The 25,899-nt window shown below is 44.8% G+C and overlaps 2 protein-coding genes and 1 long non-coding RNA gene across 4 annotated transcripts in view; 2 read left to right on the top strand and 1 right to left on the bottom strand.

Moving 5' to 3' along the window:
* Positions 1–16,892, top strand: upf1 (UPF1 RNA helicase and ATPase). 2 transcript variants are annotated; one of them, XM_052073777.1, is made up of 24 exons: positions 1–419; positions 812–954; positions 1,507–1,596; positions 3,365–3,532; positions 3,930–4,110; positions 4,274–4,435; positions 4,688–4,775; positions 5,046–5,144; positions 5,457–5,565; positions 6,051–6,210; positions 6,397–6,515; positions 6,678–6,842; positions 8,369–8,483; positions 8,611–8,754; positions 10,098–10,311; positions 10,404–10,521; positions 10,794–10,950; positions 11,068–11,210; positions 11,316–11,490; positions 12,053–12,134; positions 12,231–12,395; positions 12,520–12,737; positions 13,713–13,835; positions 14,684–16,892. In XM_052073777.1, the coding sequence occupies exons 1-23, from the start codon at positions 249–251 to the stop codon at positions 13,830–13,832; spliced, it is 3,306 nt and encodes a 1,101-aa protein (XP_051929737.1). In that variant the 5' UTR covers positions 1–248; the 3' UTR covers positions 13,833–13,835; positions 14,684–16,892. The 2 variants fall into 2 exon arrangements, with proteins under 2 accessions (XP_051929737.1, XP_051929738.1); XM_052073778.1 differs by having other exon boundaries at positions 4,688–4,772.
* The window catches only part of LOC127605921 (uncharacterized), a 109,931-nt gene that overhangs the window by 70,805 nt on the left and 13,227 nt on the right, over positions 1–25,899 (top strand). The window lies entirely within an intron of this gene.
* ddx49 (DEAD (Asp-Glu-Ala-Asp) box polypeptide 49) lies at positions 16,176–25,562 on the bottom strand. Its single transcript, XM_052073795.1, has 13 exons — positions 25,336–25,562; positions 24,106–24,229; positions 23,370–23,455; positions 23,178–23,299; positions 22,837–23,024; positions 22,606–22,746; positions 18,700–18,775; positions 18,532–18,608; positions 17,942–18,039; positions 17,785–17,859; positions 17,553–17,641; positions 17,373–17,444; positions 16,176–17,066 (listed from the first exon to the last, which is right to left on the bottom strand). Exons 1-13 carry the CDS (start codon positions 25,448–25,450, stop codon positions 16,896–16,898), a joined length of 1,434 nt encoding a protein of 477 aa, XP_051929755.1. The 5' UTR covers positions 25,451–25,562; the 3' UTR covers positions 16,176–16,895.

Below are 25,899 nucleotides of genomic sequence, written 5' to 3' on the forward strand. Positions count from 1 at the left end.
GTGATCGACTCTCTCTGCTGCTCACTGTAAACGTAAGGAACGTCACGCGTCGAGCGCCACACAGAAATACGTCGCTACTGGACCTCCATCAAGGTTCTGTTCGGTACCATTTTACCTGCTGCGGCTTTACCAACGGACTTTTCGTGTCGAGTTCACGTTCCTTCAGCGTCAAGCACATAAGGCGCGGAGTGTATTACTATTTGGACAAACGCCCGAGAACACTTGACTGCACCGAAAGTTGAGTCGAGATGAGTGTGGAGGCGTACGGGCCAAGCTCCCAGACCCTCACCTTCTTGGACACCGAGGAAACGGAGTTGCTCGGAGCGGACACCCAGGGGTCCGAATACGACTTCACCGATTTCACCCTCCCGAGCCAGACTCAAACCCAAGGCCAGACTCAGAGTCAGCTGGACGGCCAGGTTTGCATCTGTGTTTGCTCGGAAGAAACATCCTCGCGCGGTGTACTGACGTTAGCCGAAGCTAGTTAGCTGCTAAACGTTGCTATGCTAACCCGCTATTATTGGACGTGTGCGACTGTTAGCTTGTTGCTAAGCTACCCTTCCGTCTACCCTCCAAAGATTTCATGTGTGCCTTCCTTTTTAGTATATTTTGATAGAGCTCACTGCGCATACTTGTTACCTAATTGAATGTAATAGGAAAACGTGCTTTGACAATATGGCGACCTTAACGAAACTTTGTTCAAGCGTCTTTTCCGCAATGTGATTTCTCGCTGCTAATGTTAGCTTCGAGTTGTTAGCATAACACGTTATCGCTATGCTATTCTGGAGGTAAAGCTTGAGTTGCGCCGCAGGTTAACGGTCCCGATGAGGGTCTCCACAACGGTGGAGTGGAAGATTCTGTGGCCAAAGCGAGCCAGCTGTTGGCGGAACTCAATTTTGAGGAGGATGAAGAAGACGCCTACTACACGAAGGACCTGCCCGTGCATGCTTGCAGGTACACTTGACAGCAACACGTTGCCTATACCGAGGGATACATGCATATTAAACGCACTGGGTGGGATACAACATTGGATTGAAAGCAAATGCAGAAACAATCACCGTCGTTAAATTATTAAATGTCGTTAGACTCTGTTTCTAGGGGGAAAAATATGAAGTAGCGCTTGAACGTACAATAGGTCCCCCAAGTATAATAACACGCTTCACATGGGTTCATGTTTCTATCACAATACTGTAAATGGCCAATGGGTGTCTTTGCAAACAACCACATTAAACCGTGTTGACTTGTGGCTACCAGACAAGCTTCTTCTAATGTTGTTTTAACTTCATATATGGAAATACTGTATCCATACAAATATAATGACTGGACCCCCACCCACTTTAATATAATCTCTGGCACCACGGCATAAATTAGCCAGACAAACTTCTCTTGCATAGCAGTAGGTTAATTAATACCCTATTCAAGAACATTAAACATGTGTGTTTCTTTGTTTTATGTGGCTTAACTACATCCATGAAAATCTACATGTTGTCCACCACTTTTTTTCAGCTATTGTGGCATTCATGATCCAGCCTGTGTGGTGTACTGCAACACTAGCAAAAAGTGGTTCTGCAATGGACGTGGAAATACATCTGGCAGGTATGTAGGCATTCCATCTGCATTTTAGTGGAACCTAACCTGTAAATGTCCCCAGTGTGGGACAAATAAAGGATATCTTAAAATGGCAAACACAATCTGCTCAAGGATTCTGGTCAACCTCTGACTTTGATTTTATGTAAGCCAGACTGTCTGCGCCATAAAACCTTTATTAACACACTTCGAGGCAAGCAAGTAATGAGGGCCAAACCAATTAATAGGCCGGCAGAATAAATTAGCCGATTATGGTCCTTAAAACATCGGTCAAAATAATTGGTTAAATGGCTTAGGTTTGCCGATTGTTTTTACCCTTATGTAGTCTAACCATTTACGGCACTTGTAAATGAGTAACACAAGTCTCATTCATTCATTCATTATACATAAATCTTTTCCACAATCGTGCATCTTTAGGGTAAGATGAAGTTTATTGATAATATCATTCTATGGACCTAACAGTCAAGTCAACAGCATTTTTTTATTTTTGCAAGCAATGCTTAGGTGATCAATGCAAGTTGCTCAAGGAATTGACCTGGATGTCCCCATTTTAGACACGATGTGAAGTCACAGTTTGTCTCCAAAAATAATAAATGGTAAAGTTAAAACGTAAATCAAAACATAAATATATGATACACATTCAACTACTGGTAACACAAACGCACATGACAAGGATTATTGTCTTTATATTTTCATTAATTTTACTGCATGGCGCACTTTATATAATTACTCACCCTTCCAATACGTGTGACATGGCCCTAGCATTTAAGGAAGTTATAAGACGGCTTACTCAACACAAATTTACTTTACACTGGCTTTCTTAATGTTGACAATGATATGAATGTAACAAAAAAAAGGTTGAACGCTGTATATCAAAACTTATAAAACTGTCAATGCTTGAAGGATGTGATGCATTTTCAACTTAATAGGGGGAGGATTACTGCGTTAATCTAGCACGTGAGTATCTTCACGAGAACTCTATTCAGAGCTGACTTTCCAATTCACCATTCCATTCTTTCATATGGGTGATGAAAGTTGCTTTCGCCCAGGTGCCTCAAACTCGCGGCCTGGAAGCCATTTGAGGGCAGCAAGAAGATATTTTGAGGCCCCCTATTTGACATTAAAGTTATTTTTTTCATCATTTATGGGATACCATAGCTCAGGTTCATGACATCTTTAGGTGAAATACAATTTTAAAACTATACCAAGTGGAAGGAAAAGATCCCGTTACCCAGTCATGTCTTTTTAATAAACTGCTAAGAAGAGAAATGTAGGCAACAACAACAGCCAATTTCAAGAAAAGCGAGAGATGGAATGTTTTTTTTTTTTTTTTTTTAAAGGCTGAAATGTCATCACCTAGCAGACAATTTGCACTTCTTAATTACTGTAGTGGAGTGGTGCATAATATTGTCTAGTTCTGTTATCAGCACGCCTCTCCTCTTTGCCATTACCTTAACTCTGCTGTCAAGTCAAGTCAACAGTATTTATAGAGCACTTTCAAACAGCCATCGCTGCATACAAAGTGCTGTGCATGGAGCAATTTAACATGCACAATAAACAGTAAGACAAATGCTGTGGTACCCTCACACAAAAGCTAGGAAAAGGCAGACGCGTATAAACCTTGAAACTCTGCTTTTCATATTTTGTTTCCTGAAACTGCTGTTTGGTTTGCAGTTTGTCAACATGACTTATAAAGTGTTTGAACTCAGAGATTCTGTTGTATGACAGAAATCTTGAAATACACCCTTTGTAACCATTCTTAACTTCTGACTTGTAGCCACATAGTAAACCATTTGGTGAGAGCCAAATGCAAAGAGGTGACACTTCACAAAGATGGACCCTTAGGTGAGACTGTCCTGGAGTGTTACAACTGTGGGTGCCGCAATGTCTTCCTCTTGGGTTTCATCCCTGCCAAGGCTGATTCTGTCGTCGTGCTGCTCTGTAGGTAAGACATGTACTGAAACACAACGTCCTATAAATCTTGACTCTTCACACCAAACTGGTTTTTAGTGTCTTGATGCGGAGATAGTCGATGGTGTCCAATTCATGACTAAATGGATAATCAAGTTGAAGAGTAGCCAGCACTTTGTCATCATTTGACAGTCTTGTAGGTTTATTTTCAAAGCAAAGCTGTTGGCAATATTTGACTGTCAAACGCATACAGTATTTTCGCTGGATAATTTAAGATAATATGTTGAAACTACTTGGTGTGTATGACAAATACAGGAGCAAAAAAAAATATTTTACTACGTTTTATATTGGCTGTATACAACTCTGGTCTGCTGGTCACAAACAAGGCAATGTGGTCCCGTCTGTATGAACAACAACACATCTCCCCACAGACAGCCTTGTGCTAGCCAGAGTAGCCTGAAAGACATCAACTGGGATAGCTCCCAGTGGCAGCCGCTGATCCAAGACCGCTGTTTTCTCTCATGGCTGGTGAAAATCCCGTCAGAGCAGGAGCAGCTGCGCGCCCGGCAGATCACCGCCCAGCAGATCAACAAGCTGGAGGAACTCTGGAAGGTAGCCATCGCACACGCTGCAAGTCTATTTGCTAAGATGCCAGTGTCGAATGATGCAAGATACCCTAGGCCTAGAAGCTGAAATTGGTTGCTTCTTCGGCGAAGACTAGTGTTAATCAGTGACACAACAATTTTAATGTTGTTTCCTTTTGCCTCTCCTTCAGGACAACCCCACTGCCACCTTGGAGGACCTGGAGAAGCCAGGTGTGGATGAGGAGCCCCAGCATGTGTTGCTGCGCTATGAGGATGCCTACCAGTACCAAAACATTTTTGGTCCTTTGGTCAAACTGGAGGCTGACTATGATAAGAAGCTCAAAGAGTCTCAGGTATTGGTGCTGTGATTCTCATTTAAAGCACCCTCACAAATTATTTCCAGCAGAGCATAGGAAAGTGTGCACTATTTCAAATTGACAGTGTACCGAGCACAATCCACTTTATTTATTTATTTAGTACCTGCCACTGTTGCGTTCGTTAGTTGCTAGCCCCCGGACCCCCTTCAATCTGTACAGTTCAGTCTTTACTTTTGTATGTATTTGATTAAAGATTTATCTCTCCGTTTTCATGTTTTCCTTTTGCAGACCCAAGATAATATAACAGTAAGATGGGACTTGGGACTGAATAAGAAGCGGATTGCATATTTCACTCTGCCGAAGACCGATTCAGGTGGTAATTCCTGAGATTTACTTCTTCGCAGTCATGCAGAAAGATCCTCATCTTATCTCATCCCACTGACTGTGGACAACTTCCTCCAACCATCATCATATAGTAGCATGCATTCATGATTAGTTTTGTTCTTGACTGGATTCTAGTCTTGTTTTTTTTTTTAATTCTTTTTTTTAACAATTTGTGTCAGTTGATTCATTAGCAAACCATTTTTTTAGTTTAAGTGAATCACTCTAACACAATTTCTCTTCTGTTCTCCTTTGCCAATATCAGATATGCGCTTGATGCAAGGTGATGAGATCTGCCTGCGCTACAAAGGTGACCTGGCCCCGCTGTGGAAAGGGATTGGCCATGTCATCAAGGTTCCGGACAGTATCCTTTTCATGATTGGCAGTTCCAGTGTCAGTTCATCCTCTTACTTCAGAACAATGTGTCTGAAAAAGGTCAAAATGTTACATTTACATTGTCACGAGATTTCAAGACATTCACAGAACATCTATTTGGATGTACGTTTTCAAAACGTTGTCTTGTACCATAACCTGCGACTTTCGAGCATTATACAGACGGAGCAATTACTGCCTCCTTGTGATTTTACAGCTGAGATTGGACACTCTGTGTTGCGGCTGTAACAGGCAAACGTTACTTTCTCAGACCCCTGAGTTCCTTAACAGCTTCCTTTTACAGACTATGGGGATGAAATTGCTATTGAACTGCGAAGCAGTGTTGGAGCCCCTGTGGAAATTCCCCATAACTTCCAGGTGGACTTTGTGTGGAAGGCTACTTCCTTTGATAGGTAGGCTAGCCTTAAATTTTAGGTATGACTGGTTGAGCAGCTCTTTCATAACCTGACTGTTGGTATTACTCAACGTGATGTGGTGGTGATGTAATTTGTGAACACTGAAAGAATTTTTTAGTACATACAAATGGTGTTTCAAAAGAGCTCATAAAAATCATCAAATATCTTAACAATGGGGCATGAGAACCTGTTCCAATGAGATGGTAGGTTATCGTGGATAATGTAATTCCCACCAAAGAACTAAAAATTGGAAGTCCGCCCCGAAACTCCAGTAGGGGGATATTCAGAAAACTGACAAGATTCCCATTGTTTTCTGAAAAAAAATTTCGGACTACCTTGACTTGGTTGACAAAGCATGTATCATACTCCCTTGTCACGAGTAATCCCAAACCATCTGTGCCTTATCATTTCTAATTATTAATAGATGGTTGTCACCCTTGTCAGGACAGTGTTGCTACCTGTTCATGCTTGTTCTACTGCAGAATGCAGAGTGCTCTGAAGACCTTTGCTGTGGATGAGACCTCAGTGTCGGGCTATATTTACCACAAGCTTTTGGGTCACGAAGTGGAAGATGTTACCATTAAGTGTCAGCTACCCAAGCGCTTCACTGCCCAGGGCCTACCTGATCTTAATCATTCACAGGTCAGTCACTTGTCAATCTTTGCTTTTCATTAGCCTTCAGTGGACATGGCCTCATGTGGTTTGTTGCTAATTTATGGTGAAACACAGTTTAGGAAGATGAGATTCTGTGTTTTCATTAATTCAGTTTCCCATGATTATTCAAGACATTTTGGTGTTCTTATGTGCAATATGTACTTTTGTGCATAGGTGTATGCTGTGAAGACGGTGCTGCAAAGGCCTCTCAGCCTGATCCAGGGTCCTCCTGGCACTGGCAAGACTGTTACTTCTGCCACGATTGTCTATCACCTCTCACGTCAGGGCAACGGGTAACGACCTTTTGAAGTGTTTTGTTTCATATTAGTTTTCGATTGTGTAATTCACGTTTATCAGTCTCCATGTCTGTGAATCTCTTGTCTGATTCTGTATCACTCTGCCTGTTACTCTTTCTTTCTTTCCTGTCTTGTCTGTCTGTTTCTCTCTCTCTGTAGACCAGTCCTGGTATGCGCTCCCAGTAACATTGCAGTGGACCAGTTAACTGAGAAGATTGACAAGACTGGGCTTAAGGTGGTCAGGCTGTGTGCTAAGAGTCGTGAGGCGATTGAGTCACCAGTGTCTTTCCTGGCATTGCATAACCAGATCAGCAATATGGACAGGTCAGTGGAAATGGAGAAATTCTTTGTTCTCTGCTGGATGGTTTGGGTCACATAATTACTCCGCTTCAGGTTCGAGTTACCCAGCAGTTTTCTTTATCTCCGTGTTTATTGTAACATCTTCAGATCTTGCATTCAGTAAAAAACGGATCCAGTAGGCCTGTCATTGGTTATTTATGTTTACCTCAGAGAATAAGAAAACAAAACCTTGCAGACACAAGCACATATTCATTGTTTATTTTTTTAATTTTGTCCACTTTTACCTAGCATGTATGCTGTACAGATTCAGCACTATAAACGTGAACTGTCATGACTTCACAGTCATACCTCGGTTTTCGACCATAATCCGTTCCAGAAGGCTGTTCTAAAACCGAAACCACACTCTTTTTTTAAAAAACAAAACAAACAATCTTTATTGAACACGTCTGTTCCCAATGGAACGCTCCACGAGGAAGCGTCACTTTCTCGTCTACCCGAGGAAGCGTCACTTCCTCGTATAAGGAAGACAAGAGGAGTCAAGTGACGCATTCAAGTGCGCTCAGTTTGTTCAAGAACCGAAATTTGGTCATCATCCAAGGCATAAAAAACTCGAAATTTGGTCGAGAAAAGAGACGTTCGAAAACCGAGGTTTGACTGCATTTGTAATCACATCACGAGAATAGCTCAGGACAACAGTTGGTATGACCATGGTATATCTCATATCCTCATTTAGCAAAAAGTAATTTCATTCATGGCCAACGCTGCAGCTATCTTTTGTGTGAATTCAAACAAACATCATCCCTTGCCTGCGACTGGCATCTGAATGTGTTTGGACAGGGGTCATGTAACTTGGGCTAAGTGATGAAATAAATGGAGGCTTTCTTATTTTGAATTAAATAGATGGTAAATAGAACACACATACTGTAGCTAGTTCGCTAGTTGTTTTATTTTTATTTTTTTTTATGTAATTGAAATGGTTTTCAGAGTTCAGTTTAAAAAAAAAAAAGACGTGATTGGATGGTCAAGGGCACGAACGTGCAACTTCTGCCGGCCAGCGCATGTCTTTCCGCTCACAAAAAGCACAACAAGGCTGAAAATAGAATAGCTTTGGGGCTCACACATATCCACTATGGCAGCACAGAACGACTCCGGACTGAACGAGCTTGTGTTTGCTGGAATGTCTTACTTCACAGAGGTGATCGATAATGTCATTGATAGACTGCGCAAATGATGATGAAACAGTCAATCACCGATTTTGGCGTAAAATGCTGAAGATCACCAATTTCAATAGTAGCCTATGTTGTAAAGGCATTTTTACAGTAATTGTTTGAAAAACGCTCCCAAGCCATAAACAGCAACTACTTTAAAAAAAACGGCATCGACTGAACATTGCTTCTTGTGTTCCACGTCAATGAATTCTTGCGGTGCTCGCCATTTGTAACCTTGAAATGTCAAAAGGCAGTATCATCTTAAAACAAGGAGCCCCTGTATTTGAATTGGCAGTGTCATATGTTGTTTGTGTAGTCATCCTGTCGTGTTTTCATTTTTAGTATGCCAGAACTTCAGAAACTTCAGCAGCTTAAGGATGAGACTGGCGAGCTATCTTCTGCTGATGAGAAGCGCTATAGAGCCTTGAAACGCACCGCTGAGAGGGAGCTGCTAATGGTGAGTCCACCCAAAATGGCCAACGTTTAAGTTTGGTCTTATCCTGGCCTTTTAATTTGACGCTAATATTTTTAAGTTGACTTTGAGTCGGGTTGAGGTTTGTAATTTTTGTCATCCCTTGCTGCAGAACGCAGATGTGATCTGTTGCACCTGTGTTGGTGCCGGGGACCCACGCCTGGCCAAGATGCAGTTTCGCTCCATCCTGATTGACGAGAGCACCCAGGCCACTGAGCCTGAATGCATGGTGCCTGTTGTGCTTGGAGCAAAGCAGGTATGATACCCAACAACAGAAGGTGTTGTGAATGTAAAGGATATGTGGCTCAAGGTCAGGTGGTGGATGGCGGGAAGGGGTGCTTAAAGTCCGGTCTTGAGTGAGCTCCTATCCAGTTTGTTTTAGATGTTTCCCTCTTCCAACACACCTAATTCAAATGATCGTCTCATCGGTAACTTTTGTAGAAGATTGATAAAGATTCTGATCATTTGAATGGGCTGTGTTGGATGGAGACATCTAGAACAAACTAGGGCTCTCGAAGATTGGACTTGGGCACCCTGGTGTGTAGGTGGTACTCGGTTTATGACGGTCCCGACTTGAGGCAATTCACATTTATGAACGACGCAGGATGAACTTTTTTTAATCTCACATGGAGAAATCCACTCACCTTTTGCTGAAGTTTTTTCCCCCACACCACACAGATAAATCGCACAAATACTGTGGGAATGGAACTCAAACCCAAACCAAGCATTCTCTGTACATGTTAATTTGACCCCTTATCACAATTCAAACTTGACTTTACATAATCAGGATTTTTTTTAGGGACGATCACTTACCAGGGAGTTACGAGAATGATAACCGATCACAAAATGAAGCACATAGTCTAAATTACTTACTGAATCTACTTGTGTACTGTTTACAAAATATTCTCAAACACCTTCGTTTATATATTTGCCATGACCCAAGGAAGGAAAAGGGGCTAAAAGGAATCTGACTTAATACTTTCCAAACAAGTTTAACAAGTTTTTATACAACTTTGCAGTTGTATAAATGTGGATAATGAAATGGAGTTATGCTTTCTGAAATGTGCGTTGAGTCAATCGCTGTGCATCGTCTGGAGCTGCATATTTGGTTTTATTCCTCAATACGTCTGCACAGTGTATTGATGAACTATCTTGACGACCGTACAAAATCGTTAGCCAGCATGGAGTGTTGTTTCCAAGCGAAAAGATACAAAAAGCATGACCACAGAGTGTGTTGTGAGCAGACGGACATTATGCCCAATGCAGTGACGTTGGGATTGATACTGTTGAAGCTTTCGGTCCCTCCGAGATCACGCAATATGATCACTTCTCAAACTTAAACATTGATACATTTGTTACATTACTCATTTGAGACATAGTATTTGCAGAATTATGACAGAAAGCAAAGCAGTACGGGTATCGATTAGCAAAACGGTCAAATAGGAACATTAGTGTCTGAACCTGACTATAATTGGATCACCCCCTAGGCCCCCAATGTTCACCATCTACAAATAAACAAGTAAAACTGGTGAAAATGTAGTTTGTTAGTAAGCGGTTTGCAAACTCTGTTACATGTCATTAAATTGACCAATTTTGTAGCTCATCCTGGTGGGTGACCACTGCCAACTTGGTCCTGTGGTGATGTGTAAGAAGGCCGCCAAGGCAGGGTTGTCACAGTCCCTGTTTGAGCGCTTGGTGGTTCTGGGGATCCGACCAATTCGCCTTCAGGTCCAGTACCGAATGCATCCAGCTCTCAGCGCCTTCCCGTCGAACATCTTCTACGAGGGCTCCTTGCAGAATGGAGTGACAGCAGGTTTGCTCCTGTCAATGTTGTTGTGGGAACGGAACCGAGGAGAATAAAATTTCGCCGGGAGATGAAAAAGAAGCTCTTTTTACTCTTTTCAGCTGACCGCATCAAGAAGGGCTTTGACTTCCAGTGGCCACAGCCAGACAAGCCCATGTTCTTTTATGTGACTCAAGGTCAGGAGGAAATTGCGAGCTCTGGAACCTCCTACCTGAACAGGTAACATCCCACAGTGCATACAGTGGCAGGAAAAACTCTGAACCATTTGAATGTTTTTACATTTCTGCCTACATTGGTCATAAAATGGGTTCTGATCTTCATCAAAATCAGTCTGCTTAAATTTGTATACCAAAGGATTCGCATACTTTTTTCCCCCCAACTGTATCTGCTCTACTCTGGCAGTTTTGCTTATTCCAGGCACTTCAGAATTTTCACTCAACCCTTTCTTGCCCCTTTGTTGGATTCAGTGCACGGTGTGTTTTTCTGTTCAGGACCGAGGCTGCAAATGTCGAGAAAATCACCACCAGGCTGTTGAAGGCGGGTGCCAAACCTGACCAGATTGGGATCATCACCCCATATGAGGGTCAGCGTTCCTACCTGGTCCAATACATGCAGTTCAGTGGCTCTCTGCACACTAAACTCTATCAGGTACCTCACCCAGCTCCAAGGAACACCCTTTTTTCTTAGTCCTTTAAGTACTTTTTTTTCTGCGACAAAAGGTTGCACATACAATTAATACTATTGTATTATCCCCTCCCATAACAGCAAGTGGAAATCGCAAGTGTGGATGCCTTCCAAGGCAGAGAGAAAGACTTCATCATCCTGTCTTGTGTTCGTGCCAACGAGCACCAGGGCATTGGCTTCTTGAATGATCCACGTCGACTTAATGTGGCTTTGACCAGAGCCAAGTAAGGAAGCACTGTCCAGTTACAAATGATGAAACACGACAGATTTTTGGATGGATTTATTGACACTGGTGCAAAATGTAATATATTTTCTCACTCTTGGTAAAGATATGGAGTGATCATTGTCGGGAACCCCAAGGCGCTTTCTAGGCAGCCTCTGTGGAACAACCTGCTGAACAACTACAAAGAGCAGAAGGTCCTCGTGGAGGGACCGCTCAACAACCTGAGGGAGAGCCTCATGCAGTTCAGCAAGCCACGCAAGCTGGTCAACACCATCAATCCTGTGAGTTGCTGTGAAGACACCAGTGGGACAACTCCATGTGCTAGAAACACTGTCAGATTTGTTCACTTAGCTGCTGCTACAAAACAAAATCCTTTACCTTAACTGGAATCCCACCTCACGTTGTGGCTAAAGGTAGAATCTTGGTTGGTTGTACATTTTATTCTTGTAAATGGTTAATCCTTGTGGCAGATTCTGCATTCTAGTGTTATGTTACACAATAGCCGCCATGAATACAGTTCTTGCTCATCTTTGAGTACTTATGCTGTCATTTCTTCCACTCTCTCTTGGCATATACTTTTGGTGCAATGCCACCACCGTCTTTAGTATGCTATAAAGAAGGTGGCCACGAGCAGTAATGCATCATCGACAGTGGAAGGAAGGTGGCGATAATGCACAGAAATTCACCATTATTAGAGAAAGGGGACTTTAGATGACAGTGGCGCTCGAATTTTAACATAACCAATTGTACTGAAGTATAAATTGTCGGACCAGCCACATTCTAAAAAAAAAAGTGAGTTACCATCAGGAGGATATCGTCATTCTTTTTTCTGTGGTGTTATAGGGCGGACGTTTCATGAGTACTGCGATGTATGATGCCCGTGAAGCTCTTATTCCTGGTTCTGCCTACGACCGCAGCAACGCTGGTGCTTATTTTACATAAAAATCTCCACAAAAGGTGTTTATTCCCCCACCCCCCCATCACTGAATTTAATTCTTAAATCTTTTTTTCTCCTTTTAAGTCGGTCGCCCATCCAACATGTACTTCCAAACCCACGACCAGATTGGGATGATCGGTGCGGGTCCTGGTCACATTGCTGCGATGAATCTCCCTATTCCCTTCAACCTGGTCATGCCCCCCATGCCTCCGCCCAGTTACTTAGGCCAGACTAACGGCCCCGCCACAGGTACGCTACTGCAAAGAGAAAAACTTTGAGTCACATCATAAGGTGGAAAAAAAAAAAGAGTACGTGGGTGAGTAAACTGATCCCGTATTAAAACCTTTCTACATGACCCATGTGATCTATTCAGGCCGTGGAGCTATAAAGGGCAATAAGGCAGGACGTGGCGGGCGCCAGAGGCCCCGTGGCTCGGCAGCCCAAGGTGCCGGTCACGGCCCAAACAGCCAGGCCAGCCAGGACGGGGCCTCCCAGTCCTTCTCGCAGGGCCCACTGACACAAGGCTACATCTCAATGAGTCAGCCTTCCCAGATGAGCCAGCCCGGTCTTTCCCAGCCAGAACTGTCCCAGGTAACGCAACGCATCACTCTCATTCTCAAAGACACTGCATCAAGGGCTTTATTTGAATTGGAATTTGAATGCATCGGTTTGAAAACAAAACATGTTTAAAAATCCTTAGCAGTGAGAATAATGTTAGCTGTCACACAAGCGAACAGTGAGCAGCACCTTAGGATCTATGGTGTTTTCTAACCTTTATTGAGACAACACCCATTTTTCATTTGGAACAAAAAAGCTCATGACACACCACCACATAGATAAGCCACCAAACAAAAATGCCACTCAAAGTAGATATAGACAAACTACTGGACCATTTGCAGGAGAGGCGCAGAGCCAGGCCGCGAGTGACGAATTTCCGCAAATAATTGGCACCGCTCCCATAGGTGATCTAATTTATGATAAGAGATGATGGAATAATGTCTATATTAATAGTTTAGACCACAAATTATGATCATTAAACATTTTAATAATGCATCACACAAATTTGAACATTGCTCATCTCTTATAAATGTAGTAGTGCAGAGTACAGGAAACTCTTTATGGCAAATCACACATCTTTCTCCAGCCTCTGCTTTCCTTGCTCTCTGTAGTCAAGTCACTGCCCCCATCCTCCACTTCGGTATATCCAATCACATGTTCCAAAAAGCAGAACATTTAAAAGCGTACTTTGTCCTCAGGCTCATTAAGCACCAGGCCACCGGTCTGGTCTACGCATAAACAAAATGGCATGCTGTGAGAGGAGAACTGGGCTGTTTTGAGATAAGAAAAAAATCCACATACGGGTGGATTTGCGATTGCTGAAGTGCGACTGTGCGTTGGGTTGACTGGCCATTTTCTGACCCGTTAAGTCAATCTTTTCCTGCAGTTAATTTGTCTCGCAGCACCCCGTGTGCCGTGGCACAGAGGTTGACAATCACAGCCTTCGATGGATCAACCAATGATTAATTCAGAAACATTTTTTGGGGGGGGCGTCTCATTATTTCACAGGACAGTTACTTGGGTGATGAGTTCAAGTCCCAAATCGACGTGGCTTTGTCCCAGGACTCGACTTACCAGGGCGAACGTGCATACCAACATGGTGGGGTGACCGGCCTGTCACAGTACTAGAGTGTAAGTGCTTCAACTCGGACATTTGCTTCGATTCCATTGCACACACACACACATTCTAATTCTTATATTATTGAAAGCAATTACAAGTGCATTCATTGCAAAACAAATCACGGAAAACGGAATCTGAACAGTGAAAAGTTGTTAACCCAAAAACTTTTTTATACTGTACAAAAATATTTTATACTATAAATATACCTTAAACTATTATCCCAAAGTAGTTAGACATTTCAAACATTGCCCTAATAAATGACTTCAAAGATGATTTGATTGGAAAAAACGCATTGCAAGTGCGCATCAACATACACACGTAGTGAAGGCTCTCCAAACTTCCACCAATAACCCGAGCTAAACTTGACCCCTCTTCAATATTTAAAGCTTCTATATCACTTCAACCTCCTCCATGAAGGCACATTTTTATTTCGATGGGTTTTGGTGGCAATATTTGACTTTTTTGTTATGCAAATAATGTTTGACAGTTTTGCATATAGTGAACTACAACTAGGTTGGTTGATTCCTGTAGTTCAGTAAAAATGAAAGATTCATTTTGATTCACTGCATACACACAGGGAAAAAGTTTGTGTGTTAATTAAGTTAAGCAAATTATGGCTGACAGTTGAATGTCACATGGCAAGCACTAGAAAACAAAGCAACAAGATTCATTAAATTAGGTGGGAATTCGCTTTCTGAAATATGTTTTCCATGAATCTACGATGCATGTTCTGAGTCACTTTTTCAAATGAACTACGGAAATCAACAATCTGTCTTTCACATTGTAATTTACTATGATGAACCTGTTTGTTGTGCGTTCATTTTAGTTCGAACAACTTTGTGTGTTCTCATCTTTGCAGGTTGCTTGAAGAAGTGAGCTAGGCTTGAGCTGAGCTTAGTTCACTAGCTTTTTAATCTGGGAAATAATAAAATCATAAAATGGATACCTGTTTTCCTCTGCTACAACCGAAGCACCACCGAGTGAAAGCGACGGAATAGCAAACCATGACCAGCGAGAGAAATAAGAGGGTAGAAGACGAGGGCACGGAGAGACGGGCGAGGAGGAGGCAAAAGGCCGGTGGACGGGCAGGAAGCGGGCACCGACGGCGGTGCGAGGAGGGAAGTCGACAAGATGGCCACGTGTTGTCAGGCTGCCGAGGGAACACGCCGATGGTCTCGAGGCTCAAACGCCAACCCAAATGTCCAACAAACATCTTTCACCTCGCAGATGCCAAGAAAGACGGCAGGTGATGCTCCGGGGTTTCCGGATGAATTTCAAGAATTGGTTCTCCAGACTTGCATGAGGCAGGATCGCACAAAGTGATCCGACGAGGCAATGCAAAAAAAAAATTCTTCATCCTTAAAAAATTTCCAACTCACGAGAAGTCCTGGACTGATCCAAATTAGGTTGATCTTGGGAGGAGGGTCCCAAATTCCTCAGCGGCCTCTGAAGGAAAAGCGGCAGTTGACACATATTCGTTCGCTCCCTCCCTTTCGGAGAGAAAAGGAAACACTTTCTGTGCTTGACGCTGACGACCTGGAGACTGGAACTAAGAAACCTACCATTTGCCTTGGGAACCACTGGCTCTTTTACAAGGTCTTCTAATGGAGTGGTTTTGCGCCACGCATCAGTGGTGGACTGGCTGAGGGGATTTCAGACTTTTTCCAAGGCGTGGCACACAAATCCCAGCCATGCCACACTCTTGAGACCATTTTCTTCTCTGAAGTAGCTTTCTAATCACTGAGCACAAAATTGGGAAAAAAAGTGACTGATTTAATCTAACCTGACCAGCATTGAAGAGAGTCTGTTTCAGTAAAGGCTATTGCTTTCTATAATCTTTTGAACACAGCATCGGTGACTCGTCCACACCGGAAATCTTTGCGAAGGCTCAAATTGGAAAACTTTGTGAATTCATGGAAGAGTCAACACAAACCCCTGCTTTAGGTGAAGGAGTAAACTTGTTCATCAGTAGACACACACACACACACAGGCGATGGGAAGAAAAGGAAGGTGGCTTGGGAAGAAATGGACAAGAAGGGCTACTTGTCTGCAAATTACACGGTTGCCGTAGTGACTCGTGCGAGGTTGATGGTTGTTAGAAAACGTACAAACTTTGAGACCAAATCTCCAAATGTAGAACTTTTTACATTCGGACTTGTAGCCATCAATCTCCTCCTCCTAACCTGAAAGGGACCGTTATTGAGTGAATTCAAATGCACTCAACACAAGACCATCAGCGCTGGCTGGATGTCGACGGCGGTTTTTGACCTTGTTTCAGTGCCTATACATTTGTATGAAGAAATGGCTGCAGCACAAGAACGAATGTACTGTAGTTGTCAAGTCCAAAAGAAAAACCAGCAGTGAAGCCCTCTCACAGACATCACAGGGATCAACTTTTATTTTTATACATACAGTATAGGATGAGGTCAGGTGATGAGTGAAGAAGCCACCTTCCTTCTCTGGGGTGAAATCAATGGAGTGTGGCAGACTTTCTTTTGCTTCAGTGGACTTTTGATGAATGCAATGCGGACATGCCTATGTTGTGGTAGTTCTTGTGGAGTTCCTTTGCTTCTTGATTTCTATTTGCTTTTGTTGTTAATTTTACAAAGTCAGGTGTCTGCTTTTACTAGTTTGTAGCGACGTATTGCCAACAGGAATGTTTTCATTAGATTCTCAGACTCTGCTTGTGGTTCTAGTTTGATATAGGCTTAGTTTTTACCTTTCGCAGCTACTTTGTGATTGATCCGTTTCTAACATGTAATAGCTTAAAATGATATATACACCGCTTACATTCTGTCATCAGAGCCAATGTGTTTGCATTGTGTAAAGTGCAGTGATTATCCGTTACGTTTTTGTGATCTTTCTCATCAGTTGTCAACATCGAAAGGCAGTGCTTGGTCATCCAACAGCCGGATGTAAATATGAAGTGCAGTCTCATTTCTTGTGAAGTGATAGAATAGAATGCTGCCAAAAAAACAACTTTCATTTATAGTATAAAATGTCATGTTGATTTGCAGACAGTCACAAATATTTGGTATTGCACAGTAATAAAAGATCAAAACACACAAGTGTCAATCTGTTCCTTGTTTTTTCTTTTTCTTCGTATTTTTGCTCTTGAATTTCCTCTTGAGCTCTCCTCGTTTCTGTCCCTCTATGTTCTTCTGAATCCGCTCTTTGAACTTCCTCTTCTGGCTCCTGATCTTCTCCAGTTCTGCTTTCCTCTTTGCCTCCATGTCTGGATCCTGGAATCAGACAAATGATAACCTCACAAAGTACAGGCGACATATTCCATGTATCGGTCACTCTCAAAACGTGTCTTGTTCCACAATGCCAAGAACATTTTTTCTAATTCTACACCCAAGGTGCTAAAAACAAACATTTCAATTTCAGAAACATGAAAGAAGTCTCCAAACCATTTTTAAATTCACAAAAAGAACTTCAAAACAATACAAATGTACATTGCATGAATCGGTGCAACTGTCAATCTTAACATACGGGTGAGTCTAAAACAAAGCTATTAATTTCCAGAGAGGGAAAAAAAGACTTGCCTTTCCTTCCAAGATCATCTGCTTCCTCTTGTTGATTTCCTTTTTCTCATCAAAGTCTGTAGACTCCAGTCTCTTAAAAAACATTATATTTCATTGAGACAGACCACGGCAGTGAAATAAGTGCATTCAATCCCAGTGAAATCTGCGCATTCAGTGGAGCGAATGAAGGAAAGAGCATACTATTTCACACTCTCGCTTGGTCACGTTGACCTGCGTGAGGATCTTCAGCACTTCTTTCTCGTCCACTGCAAACTCTTTCATTTTAGTCTCTGAAGAACAATCAAAATAACTATTGGAAGATCTCCTTGGACTGACACAATGTAATGTAAAGGATGGCATCAACTGACCAGTTATCCCCACATTTTATTAAAGACTAACAAGAGTTTGTGAAGATTGTTCATTAGCCACTTACGACTTTGTTCTTCGATGGCATGGACAAGATGGATGTCGTACTGTGTAACCAGGGTGATGGACACCCCGTTCCTGCCTGTGGAGGAAGAACACGGCATGAAAGTCAAACAACGTGAGGAACCGGTAAGCATTCATCCAGGCATTGAACTGATGACTACCTGCTCTGGCTGTTCGGCCCACCCTGTGGATGTATGTTTTTGGCAGGCCAGGGGTGTTGTGATTGATGACAACCTGCACAGTTGGAATATCCAAGCCCCTGTTGCAAAGACAAAGGTGAGTGAGTACCGTAATTTCCGGACTATAAGTCTTTTTTTTTTTTTTTGGCATAGTATAGCCGGCCGGGTGTGGGACTCTGGAGCGACTTGTGTGTCGAACACATTATTGTATCATTTCACGTTTTTACATGAAACCGCAAGAGGGCGCTCTAGGCCTGTGTTGATGATCGCATAAAAAAACTCAGAAGGGCTGAACAAAAATGGCACAGAAAAGAAAATCATATTCTGCAGCTTACAAGCTGCAAGCAGTGAAATATGCGAAAATTAAACTTGCTAGCTGCCCTTAAGACAAACAGTTAATTGTTTTTTTTAGCACTGTGCTTTCGGACACTCTCCTCTGTTTGCAGCCATATTGTCACATCAGTGGGGAAGCAATTTGAACTACAGATGTTGCAAAAAAAAACAAACCCAAATCAAAACAATTAAAGGAGCCTGACAAATAAACTAGAATGAATCAATAAGTGATTTCTTACCTGGCAGCTATGTCTGTGGCAATCAGGATTTTATAGACGCTGGCCTTGAACATGGAAAGATTGGCAAATCGTTGCTTCTGGGAGAGCAAAGAGAAGTGTTTACCTCACAGCTCCAACCATGCAATTTTTAACACGCTACATTTAGGGTTGTTCCAGTGAGTGGCTTACCTGCTTCATCATTGAGTGGAGGGAGATTGTGGGGAAGTCAAATTGCCGAAGCATCATGGTGAGGATTTGACAGCTCCTGCGGCAAATAAAAACCATATCTTTTTGTACCAACCACAGAGAAAAATCCATCCATCCATCATCTACCGCTTATCCGGGGCCGGGCCGCGGGGGCAACAGCTTTAGCAGGGAAGCCCAGACTTCCCTCTCCCTAGCTACTTCTTCCAGCTCTCCCCGGGGGATCCCGAGTCGTTCCCAGGCAAGCTGGGTGACATAGTCTCTCCAGCGTGTCCTGGGCCTTCCTCGGGGTCTCCTCCCGGTGGGAGATGACCGGAACAGCTCACCGGGGAGGCGTTCAGGAGGCATCCGAATCAGATGCCCAAGCCACCTCATCCGGCTCCTCTCGATGTGGAGGAGAAGCGGATCGACTCTGAGCCCCTCCCGGATGACCGAGCTCCTCACCTTATCTCTAAGGGAGAGCCCGGACACCCTGCGGAGAAAACTAATTTCAGCCGCTTGTATCCGTGATCTCGTTCTTTCGGTCACGACCCATAGCTCGTGACCATAGGTGAGGGTTGGGACGTAGATCGACCGGTAAATTGAGAGCTTCGCCCTTTGGCTCAGCTCCTTCACCACGACAGACCGATACAACGTCCGCATCACAGCAGACGCTGCACCGATCCGCCTGTCGATCTCCCGCTCCCTCCTACCCCCACTCGTGAACAAGACCCCAAGATACTTGAACTCCTCCACTTGGGGTAAGATCTCCTCCCCGACCTGGAGGGGGCACTCCACCCTTTTCCGACTGAGGACCATGGTTTCAGATTTGGAGGTGCTGATTTTCATCCCAACCGCTTCACACTCGGCTGCGAAACGCTCCAGTGAGAGTTGGACAGCCCCGTTTGAAGGAGCCAACAGCACCACATCATCTGCAAAAAGCAGGGATGCAATACTGAGGCCCCCAAAACGGACCCCCTCAACGCTTCGGCTGCGCCTAGAAATTCTGTCCATAAAGGTTATGAACAGAATCGGTGACAAAGGGCAGCCTTGGCGGAGTCCTACCCTCACTGGAAACGATTCCGACTTACTGCCGGCAATGCGAACCAAACTCTGACATCGGTGGTATAGTGACCGAACAGCCCGTATCAGGGGGTTCGGTACTCCATACCCACGAAGCACCCCCCACAGAACTCCCCGAGGGACACGGTCAAACGCCTTCTCCAAGTCCACAAAACACATGTAGACTGGTTGGGCGAATTCCCACATACCCTCAAGGACCCTGCTAAGGGTGTAGAGCTGGTCCACTGTTCCACGGCCGGGACGAAAACCACACTGATCCTCCTCAATCTGAGGCTCGACTTCCTGACGGACCCTCCTCTCCAGCACCCCTGAATAGACCTTACCAGGGAGGCTGAGGAGTGTGATCCCTCTGTAGTTGGAACACACCCTCCGGTCCCCCCTTTTAAAAAGAGGGACTACCACCCCGGTCTGCCAATCCAGAGGCACTCTCCCTGTTGACCATGCGATGTTGCAGAGGCGTGTCAACCAGGACAGCCCCACAACATCCAGAGCCTTGAGGAACTCCGGGCGGATCTCATCCACCCCTGGGGCCTTGCCACCGAGGAGCTTTTTAACCACATCGGTGACTTCAACCACAGAGATAGGAGAGCCCACCTAGGAGTCCCCGGGCTCTGCTTCCTCCAAGGAAGACGTGTTGGTGGAGTTGAGGAGGTCTTCGAAGTACTCTGCCCACAGGTTCACAACGTCCCGAATCGAAGTCAGCAGCGCCCCATCCCCACTGTACACAGTGTTAGTGGTGCACTGCTTCCCCCTCCTGAGACGTCGGATGGTGGACCAGAATTTCCTCGAAGCCGTCCGGAAGTCGGCTTCCATGGCCTCACCGAACTCTTCCCACGCTTGGGTTTTTGCCTCGGCGACCACCGAAGCCGCGGTCCGCTTGGCCAGTCGATACCCGTCAGCTGCCTCTGGGGTCCCACAGGCCATAAAGGCTCGATAGGACTCCTTCTTCAGCTTGACGGCATCCCTTACTGCTGGTGTCCACCAGCGAGTACGGGGATTGCCGCCACGACAGGCACGAACCACCTTACGGCCACAACTCAGATTGGCCGCCTCAACAATAGAGGCACGGAACATGGTCCACTCGGGCTCAATGTCCCCCGCCTCCCCCGGAACATGGGAAAAGCTCTGTCGGAGGTGGGAGTTGAAACTCATTCTGACAGGAGATTCCGCCAGACGCTCCCAACAAACCCTCACTATACGTTTGGGTCTGCCAGGACGGACCGGCATCTTCCCCCACCATCGGAGCCTACTCACCACCAGGTTGTGATCAGTTGACAGCTCCGCCCCTCTCTTCACCCGAGTGTCCAGAACATGCGGCCGCAAATCCGATGATACAACTACAAAGTCGATCATCGAACTGCGGCCTAGGGTGTCCTGGTGCCAAGTGCACATATGGACACCCTTATGTTTGAACAAGGTGTTCGTTATGGACAATCCGTGACGAGCACAGAAGTCCAATAACAAAACACCACTCGGGTTCTGATCGGGGGGGCCGTTCCTCCCAATCATGCCCCTCCAGGTATCACTGTCATTGCCCACGTGAGCATTGAAGTCCCCCAGCAGAACAAGGGAGTCCCTAGCAGGAGTACTCTCCAGCACACCCTCCACGGACTCCAAAAAGGGTGGGTATGCTGAGCTGCTGTTTGGTGCATATGCACAAACAACAGTCAGGACCCGTCCACCCACCCGAAGGCGGAGGGAGGCAACCCTCTCGTCTACCGGTGTGAACCCCAATGTACAGGCACTGAGCCGGGGGGCAAGGAGTATGCCCACACCTGCTCTGCGCCTCTCACCGTGAGCAACTCCAGAGTGGAAGAGAGTCCAACCCCTCTCGAGAGAACTGGTACCAGAACCCAGGCTGTGTGTGGAGGCAAGTCCGACTATATCCAGTCGGAAATTCTCTGCCTCACACACCAGCTCGGGCTCCTTCCCTGCCAGAGAGGTCCCAAGAAGGTCCCTTCCATGTCCCAAGAGCTAGCTTCTGCAGCCGAGGATCGGACCGCCAGGGTCCCCGCCTTTGGCTGCCGCCCAGCTCACATTGCACCCGACCCCTTTGGCCCCTCTCATGGGTGGTGAGCCCATGGGAAGGGGGACCCACGTTCCCTCTTCGGGCTGTGCCCGGCCGGGCCCCATGGGTGTAGGCCCGGCCACCAGGCGCTTGCCAACGAGCCCCACCTCCAGGCCTGGCTCCAGAGGGGGGCCCCGGTGACCCGCGTCCGGGCAGGGGAAACCTAGATCCATTTATTGCAGTCATCATTGGGGTCTTTGAGCCGTGCTTTGTCTGGCCCCTCACCTAGAACCTGTTTGCCATGGGTGACCCTGCCAGGGGCATAAAGCCCCAGACAACTTAGCTTCTAGGATCATTGGGACACACAAACCCCTCCACCACGTTAAGGTGACGACTCACGGAGGGGCAGAGAAAAATCATCCATCCAAAAGTATTGTAAGGGCGCAAATCAAATCTATTTCAGGGTCAAACCAATCATCAAATAACTCAAACCTTTGAAAGCTAACTGGACAGGATCATTAAAGGACACTTGTATCTCGTTAACTGTCATACAAATGTAACTCTAATGAAGATAAGATGCAAAGGTAAGTTCTACTTGTGATCTGAACCGAAAACTGAATGTGATTTGTTTTTTACTTTGTGTTTGATGAAAAAAAAAGAATGCCCCTCCCCACGCATTGGATTTTCTATTGCTAATTGAAAATGGAAATCACCCAGGACACACATTTTAGAAGCTTCACAAGCACAGACGCATAACATTTTATTCTATCTTGCCAAAGTACCCCGACACCCCGGCCCCCCGATCAGGTCGGAGGTCTTACTTGCACGTGTTGGTGAAGATAATGATGGACCAGTCGTCATGCTCATCTGTGAAGGTCTGGATCAGGTGGACCAGGTAAGCGTCCTTCACCTTCTCCGGAGTCAGGATGTACCTCTGGTCCAACTCTTCCACCGTACGAGTCCTGTGAACAACGGCGACACGTAGAGTAGCGGGCTACCACGGGCGTGGTCACGTACCGCCATGCCGCGTGATGTGCCGGCCGGACGCTCACTCGGACGTGCTCTCCCAAAAGAAGGGCTTGTTCATGGCGAGCCTCTTCAAGTCCTGTAGCGTGTCGGTGAGTGTGGCGCTGAACAGAAGAGTCTGCCGTTTGGTTGGCAGCACCCCGAGGATCACCTCCAGGTCTTTGGTGAAGTCTGTGCAGCCCTGCTCCAGCAGCCGATCTGCCTCATCCAAGATCTGTCAGACAAAATGTCACAAAGCAGGACAAACACGGCAATATGAAGCATCCAACCATCCATTCTTTTTTTTTTCTCGTAAGGTTGTGGCTGAGCTGGAGCCAATACCAGCTGACTCAAGGCAAGGACTGGTATCTTTTTTCAGTCAACCCACCAGGAACTGGATCTTCCTCATGCTAAAGGTGTTGGAGCTCCGGATGTGATCTGCGAGCCTGCCTGGCGTGGCGACGACCACGTGAGGCTGGTTGGAAAGCTGCAGGGCCTGACTCACCATGTCTGTTAGTGAACCAAGTGCACCATGAATTTCTTGTTTGGAGGCCAGATTGCTCGCGCTCAGCGCACGTACCCATTCCACCTACGACGATGCAGTCGCGCAGACCCAGCGGCTTCCCCAGGACTCGAAATTGCTCTGCGATCTGGTATGCCAATTCCCTGCATCACCACACAGTGACACTCGTGAGATTAGCAGACTAATGAGCACAATTATTTGGTGTCAGGTGGCATGTGCATGGTGACAACATGCTAAACGTGGTGAAACTAGGGCTGAACGTTCTAGTATTTCATTTGAAGAAACACAACCAATTATAATTCATTGCACTTGAATAAACTTATTTACATCAAGGTTTTGGACTTATAGGTTAGTCTTAAACTGAAATCAAGGCAAATAAACCGTGAATTAAGATAAAAGACAGTTTATCTATTTCGAGACTCCCGACTTAAACAGTTCATTCTGACAAACCTCAAAAAAATTCTACCAAACAAGTGTGCTGCAAAGATGCATCAATAATTCATGAACTGTATTACAAGAACAATGCAAAAAAATCTGTGGCTGTCTTTCACTTCTAATGTTTCATGAAACAATATGGAAACATACAAACTGCATGTTAAGCACTGAATTTATCTCCACACTAAAATAAGTCAGTCAATAAGTGGGTGGTGGGACCAGAATAAATAAACAATTAATCAAGCAAACTGACTGATCGAATTGAAGCGGACGTTGTCGCCTTTAAAATGTTTTTTTTAACATAATTCCCTGAAACGACACGAAAGTGAAGCAGCAAGAGTGATCCAGCAGCACCAACCTGGTGGGCGTCAGCACCAGGCAGAAGATGCCATAAGGGTCACCCGACAGTTTCTGTAGCACTGGAAGCACAAATGCTGCCGTCTTCCCGCTTCCAGTTTTGGCACAGCCCATACAGTCACGACCTTGGTGGCAGAATCACAAAATACTGTTCGGGGTTCCTCTGCCTACTGACATTATAACATGCAACATTTTAAGAATATCTTGTCAGGCACCCCAACAAGGCACCCACAGTTTCTGCCGAACTTACCGTTTTCATTTGACTGTACTTATGTACATGAATAGTTATTCTTATTACGATCTTACCAGCGGGTTAGAGTAGGTTAGTGAAAGATAAAAGGTGACTTTTTATGGCGTAAAAAGCTCATTCCCATCACCATGTTCCTACTCGGCCAACTGGTGGCCTCAAGTAGGGGGTCCTAAATGGTAATTTTGTGCCTATTTGGAACCATCAAACTACGGATTTCATTTGACACCATAAGGCACTGTTAGAATAAACATGAGGGCAAATTAAAGAGGTGTTATTGTGGAGGTTCTGGGGATTTGTGTGAATTGACATGGAATGAGTTAAGGGTTTACACTTCAGGGCGACTATTTTGAAGGGAAAAACTTTGAGTTTGTGGTTTGAAAAGTAAATATATAGAAATATGCGTGGGTTTTCTTCGGGTCCTACGGTTTCCTCCCACATTCCAAAAATATGCACCGTAGGTTAATGGAACACTCTAAATTGTCCCTAGGTGTGAGTGCGTGTGCGGATGGTTGTTTGTCTCTGTGTGCCCTGCAATTGGCGAGCAACCGGTTCAGGGTGTCCCCCACCTACAGCCCGAAGACGGCTGGGATCGGCTCCAGCACCCCCCCCCCCCCCCAAGACCCTTGTGAGCATAAGCGGATCGGAAATGGATGAATGGATAGATTTATATTTGCAGACACCAATTCTGGGATTTTTCTGATATTAAAGAAACAGTGCTTAATTATTTGGTGTCCAATTAACAGTAAATGTCGAGTGTGTATAAAATAAATACACTGATCAATTTTCCTGTCTTTCTTCTGAACTGATTGTACTGTACTGTTGATGCTCCATCAATCATCTTGAAAGATACCGTTGCATTTCATAAGGGCTTCACTGGTTGGCGTTATAAAATATGGTTTGTCGTTAATTAAGCGTATAAACATGCAAAAATTCCCGAAATAAATGTACATGTGCGTTTGTTAGTATTTATAGTTGTCTTACCTTCTAGAATAGCTGGCATGCAGTTTTCCTGCACAGGGGTCGGTTTGTTGATGCCCAACTGCTTACACTGTTTAATGAGCCAGTCAGAGAGGCCGAGCGACGAAAAGTCACTCATTTTGAAATTATCTCACGTGAAATACGCGTGAGTACCGAACAAATACGAAATGTTGCTCGAGATATGACAGCCTCTCGTGCTTTTCGCACGTTCACAACATGGATGACATTCTTCCTCGCCGTAAAATCGAAACAGATGGTAAATTGAGTATGCTCATAGGTTCCCCTTGTGGTAAAATAAGGTATCACGGGGTCTTGTTTGTGCAACTACTGTATAGGAAAACGGGACTGCAGGAAACACAATGACATATTTCTACATTACATCAGAGATGCTGTGGTATGTAGTTTTTTTTTGTCGTGGATGGCTTTGTGTATCCCAGTGATCCTAGAAGTTGTTGTGGGCTTTATGCCCTGGTAGGGTCACCCAAGGCAAATAGGTGCAAAGTGTGGGACCAGGGCAAATGCCCCAAAAGACTATGTGCCCTTCCCCAGCTCCCTTTCTTATTTGCT

The sequence above is a fragment of the Hippocampus zosterae genome, chromosome 8, assembly GCF_025434085.1.
Source record: "Hippocampus zosterae strain Florida chromosome 8, ASM2543408v3, whole genome shotgun sequence".
Taxonomy (NCBI): Eukaryota; Metazoa; Chordata; class Actinopteri; order Syngnathiformes; family Syngnathidae; genus Hippocampus; species Hippocampus zosterae.

Coding starts and splice junctions, on each gene's coding strand:
- upf1 (XM_052073777.1), top strand. CDS start 249: ATGAGTGTGGAGGCGTACGGGCCAAGCTCCCAGACCCTCACCTTCTTG. Junction 11,491..12,052: donor TGGTCAACACCATCAATCCT/GTGAGTTGCTGT, acceptor GTGGTGTTATAG/GGCGGACGTTTCATGAGTAC. Junction 12,396..12,519: donor GACTAACGGCCCCGCCACAG/GTACGCTACTGC, acceptor TGATCTATTCAG/GCCGTGGAGCTATAAAGGGC.
- ddx49 (XM_052073795.1), bottom strand. CDS start 25,450: ATGAGTGACTTTTCGTCGCTCGGCCTCTCTGACTGGCTCATTAAACAG. Junction 24,230..25,335: donor CATGCCAGCTATTCTAGAAG/GTAAGACAACTA, acceptor TCTGCCACCAAG/GTCGTGACTGTATGGGCTGT. Junction 17,860..17,941: donor GGGCCGAACAGCCAGAGCAG/GTAGTCATCAGT, acceptor CTTCCTCCACAG/GCAGGAACGGGGTGTCCATC.